This window comes from Elaeis guineensis, chromosome 3 (genome assembly GCF_000442705.2).
Source record: "Elaeis guineensis isolate ETL-2024a chromosome 3, EG11, whole genome shotgun sequence".
Classification (NCBI taxonomy): domain Eukaryota; kingdom Viridiplantae; phylum Streptophyta; class Magnoliopsida; order Arecales; family Arecaceae; genus Elaeis; species Elaeis guineensis.
Window position 1 is genome coordinate 125,787,588 of NC_025995.2, and position 15,790 is coordinate 125,803,377.

Below are 15,790 nucleotides of genomic sequence, written 5' to 3' on the forward strand. Positions count from 1 at the left end.
ACGCCTGGAGGAGGGAATGAGGCCAATGAGTCAGATCATACTTAGTTTGTACTTATTTTAAATTTAAAATGGTGTATGGACTTATATTTTTGTATATGACAAAGATGGTTATGAAACTTTTTGTTATTTGAAATTGGTCTTTTGACTTAGAATATTTTTATTGTGTTAACATACTGTTTATTTAAAATATGGTTGATCATATAATTTGTATTTGAGCAGATTTTTTTGAAAAATTAATAAAAATTTTATGTTTTATCCAAAATTTATTTTAGCGACGAAATATTAATTTCGTCGCAAAAAAATTTGTGAACCCAAAAAAGTAAAACATTTATTATTCATTGCGACGAAATTTTTTATTTCGTTGCTATTTTTGCGACGAAAGTCTTAGTTTGGTCGCTAAAAATTATAACTTTTGCGACGAAATTTTTATTTCGTCGTAATTATGCCGACGAATATTTTTATTTCATCATCCTTATAGCGACGAAATTATTATTTCGTCGCCATTATAGCGACGAAATTTTTTTTTCGTCGCAATTTTTGCGACGAAATTATTTCGTTGCTATTTTAGCGACGAAAAAAAAGTTTCGTCGCTAAAAATTTAAACTTTTTGCGACGAAATTTTTATTTCGTTGCAATTATAGCGACGAAATAATAATTTCGTCGCCATTATAGCGACGAAATTTTTTATTTCGTCGCCCTTTTAGCGACGAAAATTTTATTTCGTTGCTATTATAGCGACGAAATTTTTTTTCGTCGCAATTATAGCGACGAAAATTTTTTTTCGTCGCAATTTTTGCGACGAACTTTTTGCGACAAATTATTTTGCGACGAAATCCGTCGCTAAGTTTTGCGACGAAATTAATTTTCGTCGCAAAAATTAAGAAAAAAATTTTTTTAATCAAAATATTTAGCGACGAAATTTTTTTTCGTTGCAATTTTAGCGACGAAAATTTAAGCTCTTGCGACAAAATATTTTCGTCGCTAATACAGTACATAATTTCGTCGTCTGGGTTTACTATTTTTTGCGACGAAATAAAATATTTTCGTCGCTAAGATCTTTTGCTACGAGGCTTTCTCTACAAATTTTTAGCGACGATATATTTCGTCGCAAATACTATTAGCGACGAAAATAAGATTTTTAGCGACGAAAAAATTTCATCGCAAAAAATCAAATTTCTTGTAGTGACGAGGGGAGCAAGATTAAATACACGATAACTTGTCTTGTTAAGAAGATGAAAAATATAAATAAGATGCTTGGTTCACAATCGAAATCGAAATAAAAATTGAAATGATTTGAAATCGGAATCGCAATGGTCAAATCTCCTGAAGCACTTGGTCTGTGATCAGAATCGAAATCAGAGTCGGAATTGAAATAAAAATTTAAATCCATAAAGAAGAATAAGGATTGAGGTTTATATAGATTGGGCCATTCATATTTTATCTTAGAATAGGAATCAAAATGGAACTCCTTCGGAATAGGAGTCATCAATTCTCATTTCGATTCCAGACTCCACTTCTCCCAATCAAGCATCTCCTGAATATATGATTAAATGTATGTTAAAGAGAAAAAATGATTAAAAAAATTTAAATAACTTATGATTTACTATAGACCAGATCCGACGAATAATTGATCCTTCAAGCGGCATGTCCGCATTACATTGTAATATCCGATGATCGGTGATCTTCCATTAGAACGGAGACAAGCTAGACAAAAAAATTCTTACTTTTTAAGGAAAAGAAAACTATTTCATACGACCGCTTTGCCGGCGCATAACAATCCATCAAATTACTAAAGTTACTCATTGGATTCAAATCAATTGGGTCATTTACTACCAAAAAAAAAAAAAAAAACAGTTGGGTCATTGTAAAAATCTAGGTTGTCATGGTATCCCCACCAAAAAAAAAAAAACCCTAGAGTATCATCTATTACCTTAATAAATCTTTTATATATTAAATAGTAAAAAATATGTTTTATTATTTTTAAATTAAATTTTAACATATTGTTTCCCCTCCATATTCTCCAAAAAAAAAAAGAAAAGAAAAATTAAACTCAATTTTGCTCGTTAATGGAGTTGTATATTTCAATAGATTAAGCTAAAGATCAGCAGTATCCTCTAGATTAATTGAAAACTTTTGATTGATTAACACTTACATATTTTTGAGCAATGCTATGATAGCTCAGAACAATCATCCAAGAAAGTTACTCAACCATCTTCAATCAATAATATTTGTTTTTTTTTTTTGGTAGAAATAATATTTGTTTAATATGGCACAACTTATGAAGCCAATTCCAAGGAATGCAATAAACATGCTGAGTGGCTTTTTGAGTTATATATTTGAGTTTCGAGAGCATTTATCCTTTTTCCCTTTATCTTTTACTTAAAATTGCGAAGCATTAATTGTTTGATGTATATTTTTATTCTTCTTATACAGGAAAGTATTTGTGATCCTAAACAACTATTAGGTGAAAAGCAACTTTTGCATACTTGTATAGATATTATATATTGTATCCTGGCATGGCATTATGGCAATAAAAATTAAACAAATGTTCTGTAATTTTCCCATTGGTCAAGTACACATATGATAGCTTGTGCAAAAGTAAAGCATCAATCTGTTGATTATGGTGTTTCTCTAGCATTTTTTTATCACCATTCTTTGTATATATATCCAAGAATGAATGAAGGAAGAAAACAAATTATATGAACATTGTTGCCGTATTATTGCAGTAAAACAAATGACAAATACAGCTAAAAAAAATCCCTAATAAAAACCAGGCGGCAATTCTTGCCTCCTCTTCATCCAAAACAAATAAAAAATAAAAAAATAGAAATTTTAGCGAACTACTTGGGGACGTAATCTTGATCTAGTAATTTTAGCAATCTTGGAATGGGATCTCCCACACAATACAGCCAACAACCAGAATAAGATCGATGGATCTACCGTCTCCCTTTTGTTGTTAGCAATCAACCGTGCTTCGTAACCTCCTTCACGAAAGTTCTAAGATTCTGGTCCGACGACCCTCCACGGCCGATGGCCTCTCGCGCTCTCCCCTTCCACATCTCTGCTCTCCTCCTGATCTCCTCTCCCTTCTTCCCTTCCCCCGTTACCGCCTCCAAACACCTCCTCAACTCGTTCCCCTCCAACACCCCTTCCTCGTTGACCACACCCCTTATCCCCGTCCCCCGTACGCCTCCTCGGTCAACTTTGCGTTCATCGTTTGGTCCGCCATTTGGGGCACCGCCACTATCGGCACCCCAGACGCCAAGCTCTCCAATGTTGAGTTCCATCCGCAGTGAGTCACGAAACACCCCACCGAGGGGTGGGATAATACTCTAACCTGAGAGCACCACTCCACCACCATGCCATTTTCCTCTTCCTCCAGCTCAACTTCTTCCCTTCTGTTGTCCTTCCTCACCACCCAGAGCCAGAGGTACGGCCTCCCGCACTCCTTCAAGCCCCATAACATCTCCTCCAACTGCCTTTTGTTCACAACAAATAGGCTTCCGAACGACAAGTACACCACTGACCTCTCCGGCTTCGAGTCCAGCCACTCCATGTACGCCTTTCGTCAAGCTCAAAGAGATCGCTCTTCTCCTTTTTTCCAACCTCGCCTTGCTTAAATTCGGATGGAAGCAGAGGCCCTACCGTGGTGAGATCCACTTTATCGACGGCGGCGAGCCCATCGACCTCCAAAGTATCAAAGGTGTTCACCAGGACTTTGGGCTTGCACCAGGTTAATTTGCCGGACATCCGTCGCGGCAAATACCTCATTGATGGTTACCAGGCCAAAATAGAAGGTGTCGTCGGAGGAGATCGTAAAGAAGGAGGGGAGGTCCCGAATCTGGATAGGCGGCAGTCCCGGTAAGTTCACCGTGAAGAGTGAATCGCTCCGATGGGCTTTGACGAGGCCATCGTAGCGGTGAAAGTAGTGGCAGCAGGAAGCAAACACGAAGGCTGACTGGATCCAGTAGAGGACGGAGGGGATTCTGTGATGGCGTGCCACACCGGCGACCCATGGCGAGAAGAGGGTGTAGATGATGGATGCATGTGACCGGGCGGCTACAAGCGGCGATCGCGTCGACGAGGTTGGACAGGTACCGGGATGCGATTTGCTTGGACTGCGTCATGCAGTGGTCGACTTTTGGTCCGTCATCGTAATCATTGAAGCCGTCGTCGTAGCCATCGGAGTAGGGCAAGTAGGAGATGAGGCCAACTTCGATATCTTGGTCGTGGGTGGCGGAGGAAGGGAACATGCGGCGGTGGGCGGAGACGGCGGTGGAGAAGGTGATGCGGGCGCCGGCGATCAGAGAGAGCCGGGTGGCGAGGTGGAGGGCGGGATTGACATGGCCTTGGACCGGGTAAGTCACCACTAGGAAGTGCTGCTTATCCATTGCGATGATCGCGCGCAGTCTTGCAACGTCTGTGGTGCAGGACGTACGGCAAGGTTGCAAGGAGAAGCGGCTATTTTTTTTCCTTTGGGCGTTGGGATTACAGGAGTGGCATCTTTTGTTTATGGCCCCAAGCCCGAGTAGCCGCCAACACGCACAATTATTTTTTTAACGTTTTATTGCATGAATGATTTGTTTAGAAAATCGGTAATTTATCTAATCCAATAATTGCGAACAGTTGGCCAACATTCAGCACCAGACTTGCTCATAGGTCAATCGAGTTTTGATTTTTGACCAAAGTACAATACAATTTACGCATACCCAGAGCTACGTTCTCGGACTTATTGACCATGCCCACGCCTGATCTTTACTTGGATTGTAGCCAACTTTTCAATTTTTTTATATTTTTAAAAATATTAAAAATATTTATTATTAAAAATATTGAATATGAATAACTACGTATTTTTTTCTAATCTACACTATGGTAACAATATGATCATGTATAATCAGGAGAGAAGAGAATGATGTTGCTCTTGCAAACTTCATGGCCGCATCCAAGTTAAAAAATAAACAAGGGGGAAAGGGATCTACCAGAGATGATGATAGCGGTGGATCTAGGCTGACAGTACCAATTTTCGGAGGCCGCAATGAGTTCAATCATCAAAAATCAAGAAGAAAAATATAAGAAAAAAAGAAAATGATTACTGGTGCGATGATTCTAGATAAGGAAGATCGAGGGTTTGGAGAGCAATATATAGCAATTGAGACTAGGGTTTCTTAGTTTCTGATAAAATCGAGATGGAAGTGGATTCTTTCTTCTCCATAGCACGAAGACAAGGGGCTCGCTTGTTTCATCAAAGTTAGGCAAGTACATATTTGCCGTATCAATTGTCTCAGCTCAAACTTGTCGGGTCCAATTCATTTTGCCTCCTGTGGCCACGGTGCGATGGACATGATTTTCATCTTCCTTTTATAGGGCGACATGCCACGTTACCACGGCATCTCTTACGTCTTCTCCTGAATCGGACCGACAATTGTTTTGACATTACCCTCTCCCATTTCTCTCTCTTATTTCTATCCAATAATAATAAGAAGAAGAAGAAGAAACTAAGAACAGAGGAATTTATATAAAATTTTCAAGATCTTGACAGCATCATTGCAGTACCACGTGTACCATTGGATAACACCGGTAATAACCCACACAAAAGCTGACTACGTGGCTTAATTTGGCATAGCATTTTTCAGTGATCTCGGAATCAGATTTACCATACAATGCAATTAAATAACACTACAATACCGTCGTTGGTCCCGACATCTCTCTCCCGTTGCCGCCTTCATTCAGTAGCTTTTCTCATGACCTCCTCCACAAAAGCTCTGAGATTGCGATCCGATGACCCTCCGTCTCCCATGGCCTCTCTTGCGTTGTCCCTCCATACCTCTGCTTGCCTCCTGATCTCCACTCCCAACTCCCCTTCCCCCATTACCACCTCCAAACACCGCCGAAACTCGCTCGCCTCCAAGACCCCCTCCTCGTTAAGCTCTCCCCTTATACCCGTCCCCCACGCCTCCTCCGCCATGCACGCGTTCATCCTTTGGTCCCACATCTGCGGCACCGCTACAGTCGGCACCCCATATGCCAAGCTCTCCAAGGACGAGTTCCACCCGCAGTGAGTCACGAAGCATCCCACTGATGGGTGCGAGAGAACCCTCGTCTGTGAGCACCACTCAACCACCATTCCGTTTTCCCCGTCCACCAGCTCAACCCCTTCCCTTGGATTGTCCTTCCTCACCACCAATAGATACGGCCTCCCGCACTCCTTCAATCCCAATGAGATCTCCTCTAGTTGCTTTTTCCTCGGGGTGATCAGGCTTCCGAACGACACGTACACCACTGACCTCTCCGGCTTGGTATCCAGCCACTCCATGTACGCCTTCCTGTCGGACTTAAAGAGATCGGTTGCGGAGGTTAGCTCCTCTGCATCCCTATCTCGTGTACACGCGGATGGGAGCAGTGGGCCTACCGTAATGACGTTCACTTCATCATCGACGGCGGCGAGTCCATCGACCTCCAATGTGTCAAAGCTGTTCACCAGCACTGTTGGCCGGGGCCAGGCTTTCTCGCTCTCAGCCGCTGCAAACACCTCTCGGACGGTGGTGAGGCTAGAGTAGAGCAGATCGTCGGCGGAGATGGTGAGGAGGGACGGGAGGTCTCGAATATGGAATGGCCGCAGCCCCGGTAATCTCACCGTAAAGAGTGGTTCGCTCCGATGGGCTGCGACGAGACCGTCGTAGCCGTGGAAATAGTGGAAGTAGATGGCAAACACGGTGGCGGACTGGATCCAGTAGAGTATGGAGGGGATGCCGTGATCGCGTGCCACACCGGCTACCCATGGCGAGAAGAGGGTGTAGATGACGAACGTGACGGGGCGGCCACGAGCAGTGAGACGGGCAACGAGGCTGGAGAGGTTTTCCGACGCGATGTGCTTTGATCGGCTCATGAAGTGATCGACTTCGGGTCTGCTATGGTAACCGTGGAATCCGGCATCGTAGCCGTCCGAGAAGGGGATGTAGGAGATGAGGCCGTCTTCTACTTCTTGGTCGGGGGTGGCAGAGGATGGGAACATGCGACGGTGGGCAGAGACAGCGGTGGAGAAGGTGATGCGAGCGCCGGCAATCTGAATGAGGCGGTTGGCGAGGTGGATGGCGGGATTGATGTGCCCTTGGACCGGGTAGGTAACCACCAGGAAGTGCAGCGGCCGCTGCCGATTCATGGTGATGAGCTTGGAATGCATTGCAAGTTTTGCAGTGCAGGAGCTGTAGGTTAAATTATCGAAAGAAATGGTCTGTTTCTGGCAACGGATAAGTTCAATGCTGGAGAGCCTACAAGAAGACGCCGAAGCCACGGGAACTTTGTCTTCGGCCTTTTTGTCGTGATTGTGATTTCTCGAGCGTTTTCCTTGGGAAATGACTTGTTTGATTAAATATAACAAAGTTAGAGGTTGTTTCTTTTTATTAGAATATGAAGCAGGGTAATAGCGAACTTGACCTTTTGAGGATAAAATTCTAGAATTCCTTTCATGTGATCAGGCGGGACAAGAACGTTGCTGACCCGGCCGGACCTACAGCTCGCGTGCTTGCAAGGCGTTCTTGCCGACAATGCCTGGTAGCACGAGAGATGCCGGGAGGGGGGGGGGGGTGGTGGCCTAGTATTGAGTGAATGTTTGAAAGGCGTTTCTGCCGACAATGCCTGGTAGCACGAGAGATGCCGGGAGGGGGGAGGAGGGGGGGGGGGGGGGGGTGGTGGTGGGGGGTTGGGAGGGGTGGGGGGGTGGTGGCCTAGTATTGAGTGAATGTTTGAAAGGTGTTTCTGCCGACAATGCCTGGTAGCACGAGAGATGCCCGGGGGGTGATAGGGGTCTAGTGTTGAGCGAATGTTTGATCAAGACATCATTTTTTTTTTCAATTTTTTTTATACTATATGATATAATAAAAAAAATAAAATAAAATAAAAAATAATTAAAATATATAAATCAGTCATAAAAAAAATTTCATCTTCACGAGACATGTAAATTTTATTATAAAAAAAAAATTATAAGAGAAGATCTCACCTTCAACCATCGTACACCCAATTTCTCTCTCACAGAAAGTTTTCCGTCACAAAAACTCTCTCTCTTGGAAGACCACCCTGAATCTCTGAAGCGATCGCTGTCCACTGTCCAAAAACCCTACTTCTTCTCTCTATAGCGTACGGCAACTCTTTCTCTTCTTAAGGTCTATTCTCTGGATTTTCTATGGCCGTACGAACCCGCGCGCGATCACAACAAAAAACGAGCCACACAACCTTCTGTTCATCGATCAAACTTTTTTAAAGGGTTTAAACCTAATTAGATTAGATTTAGATCTCCTAAACAGGCCCAAACAAATCTCAGAACGAGCTCGGACCATTGGATCGTGATCGGCAGCTCCCTGGACAGTCCGATCATGCACCGGTCCATGGAACAGTGCCGCGAACCGTGCGAAATGCATGAGAAACCCCCACGCGATCCATGCACTGGACTGTGGACCACCCGATCCATGGTGGATCGGGGTACAGGCCCTAGGCACGGCGCTTGGGCCTAAGCCGGCCCGCACGCACGGGCCGAGGCCGCACCCGCACCGGGCGCCTGGGCCCGGGCTGCGTACCCCGCACGCCCGGGCCTGGGCCGGGAAGCACGCCTACGCCTGGGTTGGGCCGCATGCCCGTGCCTAGGCCGCATGCCCTGCGCGCCTAGCCCGTGCGCTGCTGTGCGCTGGGCGGCGTTCCGCCTTTTGCGACAGCGCTGCCGCCGTTCCACCGGCCCTCCGACGGTCCTCCACCACCTCGGATTGCGTGCCGATTTCAAAAGCATTTATCTTCTCCGTCCGAGCTCCATTTGGGATAATCTTGATCTCGTTGGATTTTATTTTTCATCGCGAATCTCACTGTGAGCTCAATATAGATCGAATCTCGAGACGTCAAGTCCTAACACCTAATCTATTTCATGAATATTATTATGTTTTCTATGTCACGTGGTGGGAAAGATTGGTTAAAATAGTCAGATTTGTTACTTGTTGCCATGATTTTTGCTTTTTTAGGAAAAGATGCAAGACCGACGAGAGTGATTGAATATTAAATTACAATAAAATCAGTGAGTCCATGAAATTTTGTATGTAAATTAACTTAATAAGCACCATTTTTTCAGACAAAAAATTCTCAAGGAATATGACGTGGGACGGGCTTTTCATTTTATTATATTTCCTCCTGCATCTTTTTTAAGGAAGAAATCAAAAGCCAAAACGAGATGGAATTCCTTCCATCAACGGAGTCCATTGATCACATAACATTAAAAAAAAAAAAACACACGTGTGAAGAAAGACCATATTTTCACATCCTCTCTTCTCCCTCATGAGGTCTTTCTTTCTATCAGATAGATTCTTTTCTCCTCCTGTGACTCTTATTCTATGTAACAATATTTAGAATATAGTATCTGATGCGTAGTCGTTGATAGCACCAAAAATAACTCTACTCACTACGTAGGTAGGATGAGTCGAGATCGTATCTTCAGGGATCTTGGGCTAAGTTGAGATTGCAAGATAAAAGAAAGAAGCGTTGTTTTTGATTTAGAAAATAAATTATTGTAAAATTGAGGTAATTAAAAAATAAAAAGAGCTCGGGAGTTTTGAATTAATTTGCACTAGCAGAGTTGTATCTCTTTTTTAACTAAATAGATGTGATTAATTTTAGGAAAAATACATATCTTTCCTCGGCACGCTCCGTACCCGTAGATCACGGCGCGTCTCCGGAAAGACTAGGTACACAACTCTTCTTTCCTCGGCACGCCCCGTATCCGTAGATCACGACGCGTCTCCGGAAAGTAAAAGTTGTTCCTAATATTAATCTAACAAGAAAGCATAAATAAAAGCATATTATAGGGAGCAAATAAAGAACTCATGACAATTTAAATAAAAAGTATAATCTTTATTGCATATAAAGAAATACAGAAAAGTTTAGAACAATAAACCATCTCTGTGTCGTTACAAAATTTCTTCTCCACTCCCGAGACTGCTAGCCTAGCTGCTCATGAAGTAGTCCCTTTCTGTTCCTCTATGCAAGGCTTTAGAAGAATTTCTGGGCTCCTCCTTCAATGAGAGTACAAAAGTCTTTTTATAGGTGTTAGGAGGGAGGAGTTTTACATGATTTTTCGATGTGGGACTAAAAAAATACAAATCTTTCAAAATATTTCTAAATATTATTTTTTTTCTTATTTTGAACTTGTCTGCAGTGCGCCCACACCCGCGAGATGCTGCACCCGTGCCCGCATCAGCGCCCGTCCCGCATCCGCGCCCGTCCCCGCGCGTCCACGCCGCGTCCCGCGCATCCACGCCGCGTCCCGCGCGCGGGTGTTCACGCGCCAAAGAATTTACGCGCGCCAAAGCATTTGAATCACGTGAAACCGCCCAGATCAAATTCACGTGAATCCCTTTTTCTTATATTCCAAAAAGAAACAAAAGTTCCATCATAATGACATCTATATCCTTTTTGGATTCCTTGCATAGTATCTTCATTTTCTATAATACCGGATGCGTCTTTCTTTTATTTTAATTTTATTTTAAGTCCAATTTTCTTCAAACTTGAGTCTTTTTGATCTATTAATCGGACTCTTTGTATCGGCGATCACCTTTCCTGTAAAACATAGAAAGAAACATCAAATTCTTAATAAATAAGATAAATTAAATATAATTTTTTAATTTAAAATACTTAAATTAAGTGTTTATCAGTATCTATCAGTATGCAATATAGACGATATATATCTAGTAAAACCATTATGCAACATCATAATGAAAGAACAGACCGTGAATAATCGAACACACCTCGATCCACACAGCACACAAAATACAACGGAAACAAGATCGTTTTGTAGAGAAAAGATAACTAGAACAAATGTAGAACGCAAAATAGGAGAGATAATCAAGCAATAAAATAAGAGAAAAAAAAAAAGCACACTAAATTTATGTGGTTCGACCTGATTGTTAGCCTACGTCCACAGGGCAAGACCTCCTTAACGTTCTTCTATTAATAATCCATGGCACAACGAAGTAAAAAATTGGAGAAAAGAGGAAGAAGAAGAAAAAAATAAAGGCACTCACACATACTCTCTTTTACAAAGAAAAATACTCTTATTTTTTTTTCAAAAAAGAATCTCACGTCTCTTATTTTCTCTCCTCTTAAATCCTCTCTTTGATTGCTATTTTCACTGCTCTCAGCCTGTTGAACCTTCTCCCAAATCCTCCCCTTAAATAGAGCTCGTCACCAGATAAATTCAGGTCCAAACCTCATAAAAAATGGAGTCCTAATCGCTGTAGAATCGAAGAAAGAAGTTCAGCCATTAAATCTGCATCAAACGGTCCGAAATCAGCCAAAAAACCGATCAAGATCAGGCCTAAATCAATCAGGAATCGGCATCAACCGTTTGATCATCACTAGGAGGGATAAAGGCCGTTCGATCACATCTCGGTCCACCAGAATTCGCATGGACCGCGAGAAACGTCAGGAAATCGGACGCTCGATCCATGCCCCCCACCGTGGATCACAAAATATGGTAGACCGCGTGCACCACGTGTAGGTCGCGCTTGTGCTGGGCCGCGCTCGCACGTGGTTCTGGGCCGGGCCTGGCCTGCCTGCGGGTCTGGGATGAGTTTTCTGACATGGACTTCACCTTAACAATTCTTCCACTTGAAGATATGTGCCGAACTCATAAGAACGTTATCCCTGGAGGCCTTGCCCACTCCTCACATAGCTCCAAGATCGAGAGAAGCCTTGTTCCAATTGAACTTCTCCCGAGTCACCGATTTTGTCAATACATCTGTTGGATTTACATCTGTATGAATTTTCAGCAATAAGACTAGACCATCATCAAACACATTTCTCACAAAGTGATAGCGAATATCAATATGCTTCGTCCGAGAGTGAAACGCCGTATTTTTCGTCAAGTGCAACGCACTTTGACTATCACAATTCACCCTCATCTTATCTTGCTTCACTTTAAAGTCTCCAAGAAGCTTCTTGAGCCAGATAGCCTCTTTGCATGCGTGTGCCACTGCAATATACTTTGCCTCCGTCATTGATAATGCCACCACTGACTGAAGCTTAGATTCCCAGCTAATAGCACCACCACCCATGGAGAACACGTAGCCTGTGGTAGATCTCCTCTTGTCTCGATCACTTGCAAAATCAAAATCAACATACCCGATGCACTACAAACCAGCTGAACCATAACAAAATAAATGATCAATAGTCCCCTTCAGATATCGGAGGATCCACTTTACTGCTATCCAATGGTCGCTACCTAGATTTGCCATATACCGGCTCACAACTCCCACTACTTGTGCAATGTCTGGTCTTGTGCATACCATGGCAAACATAAGGCTCCCTACTTTGATGAATATGGTATCCGGGCCATGTCAGCCTTTTCTGTTTCTGTACTAGGTATTGCTTTGCTGACAGTTTCAACTGAATAGGAAACGGGGTAGACACCGACTTTGCATTCTGCATATTGAAGCACCGTAGAACTTTCTCCACATATCCCTTTTATGAAAGTCAGATCTTTCTATCCTTTCTCTCCCATAGTACCTTCATCCCGAGTATTTGGTTCATAGCTCCTAGGTTCTTCATCTTGAACTCTCCAGCCAATTGAGCTTTCAGATCTGATATTCGACTTTTGCTGTTTTCTGCAACCACCATATCATCGACATATAACAACAAGATACAGAAGCTCCTATCATCATAACTGCAGAAATATGCACAATGATCTGTCCCCAGTCGATAAAATCTCAAACTCATAATGAAGGAAACAAATTACTTGTACCAACATCTCGATACTTGTTTGAGACCGTACAATGATTTGTTCAGCTGACAAACCAATTTCTCCTAGTCTTTTTCAACAAAATCTTCAGGTTGCGCCATATAAATCTCCTCCTCTAAGTCACCATGCAAGAAAGCCGCCTTTATATCCATCTGCTCGAGCTCCAAATCCATGACTGCTGCGATCGCCAAGACAATCCGAATAGTAGTAAGACGAACCACTGGTGAGAAGATTTCATCAAAATCAATTTCTGCCTTCTGAACATAGTCCTTCACCACCAAACGTGCTTTGAACCTCTCCACATTTTCATCTGTATCTTTCTTCACTTTATAGACCCACCGACATCCGATTGGACTCCTCTCCTCCGATAGAACTACAAGCTCTCATATCTTGTTCTTCCGAAGTGACTCCATCTCCTCCTCCATAGCACAATGCCACTTTTCAGTATTGCTGGACTTACATGCCTCCCTGTATGAAGTTGGCTCGTCTTCCTCCGCTAAAGCAACATAAGCACAAATATGGTTAGCAGAAGGAATGAAAGAAGTGTCATAATCATCATACCTAGCAAAAGGTCTAATGACCCTCCTAGGCCGCTTAGACTCCATTAGTGGCTCTTCCAGTGGGATAGCATCCTCAAAGGATTGTGGAGGCTCCGCACCTGGTCCATCATCAGCTATCTCATCGACCTCCTGTGCTTGCTCTGCTTACACTTCGTCACCTGCATCAAGGAACTCAACAAAAGTAATGGCTTCATCATCTTGCTTTTCTTTGGTACTTTGAAAAGATTCTTCATTGAAAACAACATCTCGGCTAACAACGATCTTATGGGTAGTAGGGTCCCACAATCCATACCCCTTTACTCCTTTAGCAAAGTCAAGAAAGATGCACCTCCGAGAGTTCCTATCTAATTTTGTCTTTTTTTCTTTTGGAATCCACATATATGCATCACATCCAAAGATACAGAGATGGGAATAATTTACTGGCTTGCCACTCCAAAGTTCTTCTGAAATTTCCAACCCAAGAGATTTTGTCGGGACTCGATTGATCAAGTAACAAGCCGTAGATGCAGCTTCTGATCGAAATCTCTTGTCAAGTTTTGCAGTGCTCATCATACTACGGATCCTTTCCATGAGTGTTCTATTAAACCTCTCTGCCACACCATTTTGTTGTGGTATCCCGAGAACCGTAAGCTGTCATCGAATTCTATGTTCACTACAAAACTCATCAAACTCCTTGGAGCAATATTTTCCTCCATTATTAGAACGTAGGCATTTTATTTTCAAACCTTTTTTATTTTCCACCAGAACCTTGAATTTCTTGAAGGTTTCAAAAACATCGAATTTTTGCCTCTGGATATATATCCAAGCCTTTCGAGAATAATCATCAACGAAGGAGATGAAGTAGGAACATCCACCCAATGATCTATCAGGCGACTTCCAAGTATCTGAATGGATTAACTCAAGAAATTCCTTACTCTACTGCTGTAATAAAGAGAAAGAGATCCTTCTTTGTTTACCATAGATGCAATATTCATAAAATTCCAGTGGTACTGACTTGAACCCTGGAAGAAGCTCCTTATTCGATAATAATTGTAGCCCACACTCGCTCATATGTCCCAAATGTCGATGCCAAACAGTTGGAGACACCATCCTTGAGCTTGCTACTCCCGCCTCTCCCACATGAGTCTCACCCATCAATTTATAAAGACTATCTATTTGTACTCCCTTTATCACCATCAAACACCTTTTGGATACTTTCAATTGATCTTTCTCTCCGATAAACTTTAAATCTTTATTACAAAACTTTCCAAGTGACAATAGGCTCTTACGCAGTGAAGGGACATGCCATACATTGAAAATTATCCGAACTATGTCATCAAATATCTTGATCCGAACATCTCCCACTCCAATCACAGGACAAGTTGTATTGTTACCCAAATAGATAACTCCTCCATCCAATGATTTATATGTATAAAACCACTCCTTAAAAGGAGTCATATGAAAAGATGCCCCCGAATCCAAAATTCAATAACGTGCAAGCTCAGATCTTTCCAATGCCGTCAATGCATCCCCATCATCTGAAGTAGCCGAACCAGTTTCACTTTCTGCTACATTGCCTTGGAAGTTTTTTTATTCAAATTTTATATCAACTCCTTTGGCCCGACAATTTTTCTTTACGTGCCCTATTTTTTCACAATTTCAGCATTTTACCTTCTTTTTGTCCTTGGATTTAGATCTTGTCTTCCCTCGATCACCACGTTCTCTTTCGAAAGGCCTACCCCATGCTACCATGGCCTCTCCCGAAGAGCTTTCTTGACTAGATTTTCATCTCTTCTCTTCTGTAAGCAATGATGCAACAACAGACTCTATCTTAAGGATTTCAACGTGACACAAGTTCATGATAAGATTATCCCAAAATTCTGACATAAAATAAAGTAGAATACTAACATTTTCTTCATTATCAATTCTGACATCTAAGGCCGCAAGCTTGCTCACAATGAAATTGAATACATCCAAGTGCTCTTGAACTGATACCCCGTCCTTCATCTTCAGATTGTATAATTGTCGTCTTAAATAAATTTTATTTACCAAAAACTTATCTTCATAGAGGTTCCTCAATTTTTTTCAAACCCCTTTTACAGTAGTCTCGATCTCGATATTGAACAATACCAAATCATCCAACGTCAGATAGAGGTTCGCCATTGCCAGCTTGTCTTTTTCTTCATATTGCACATCCGTCATCTCTTGAGGTTTGTGTTCTTTTCCTTGCAAAGCGATTTCACAACCATCCTTGATCAATTTCGCCTGTATCTTCATCTTTCAAAGTGCAAAATTTGATCCATCAAACTTCGGTATCTCGTATTTTATTGTCGTCACCTTACCCACCATTGTTTCAGATCAATCCAACTACAATAGAGTCTCTTGAGCTCTGATACCAAACTGAAAGAACAAATCGTGGATAATCGAGCACATCTCGATCCACACAGTACACAAAATACAACGAAAACAAGATCATTTTGTA

The 15,790-nt window shown here is 42.2% G+C and overlaps 1 protein-coding gene and 1 pseudogene across 1 annotated transcript; both read right to left on the minus strand.

Annotated features, from left to right (window-relative positions):
* Nucleotides 1–2,748: 2,748 nt before the first annotated feature.
* LOC114913959 (crocetin glucosyltransferase, chloroplastic-like) lies at nt 2,749–4,400 on the minus strand (annotated as a pseudogene).
* Nucleotides 4,401–5,463: 1,063 nt separating this feature from the next.
* On the minus strand, nt 5,464–7,270 carry LOC105040342 (cyanidin 3-O-rutinoside 5-O-glucosyltransferase). Its single transcript, XM_029263128.2, has one exon. The coding sequence runs from the start codon at nt 7,178–7,180 to the stop codon at nt 5,723–5,725; it is 1,458 nt and encodes a 485-aa protein (XP_029118961.1). The 5' UTR covers nt 7,181–7,270; the 3' UTR covers nt 5,464–5,722.
* Between the last annotated feature and the right edge of the window lie 8,520 nt (nt 7,271–15,790).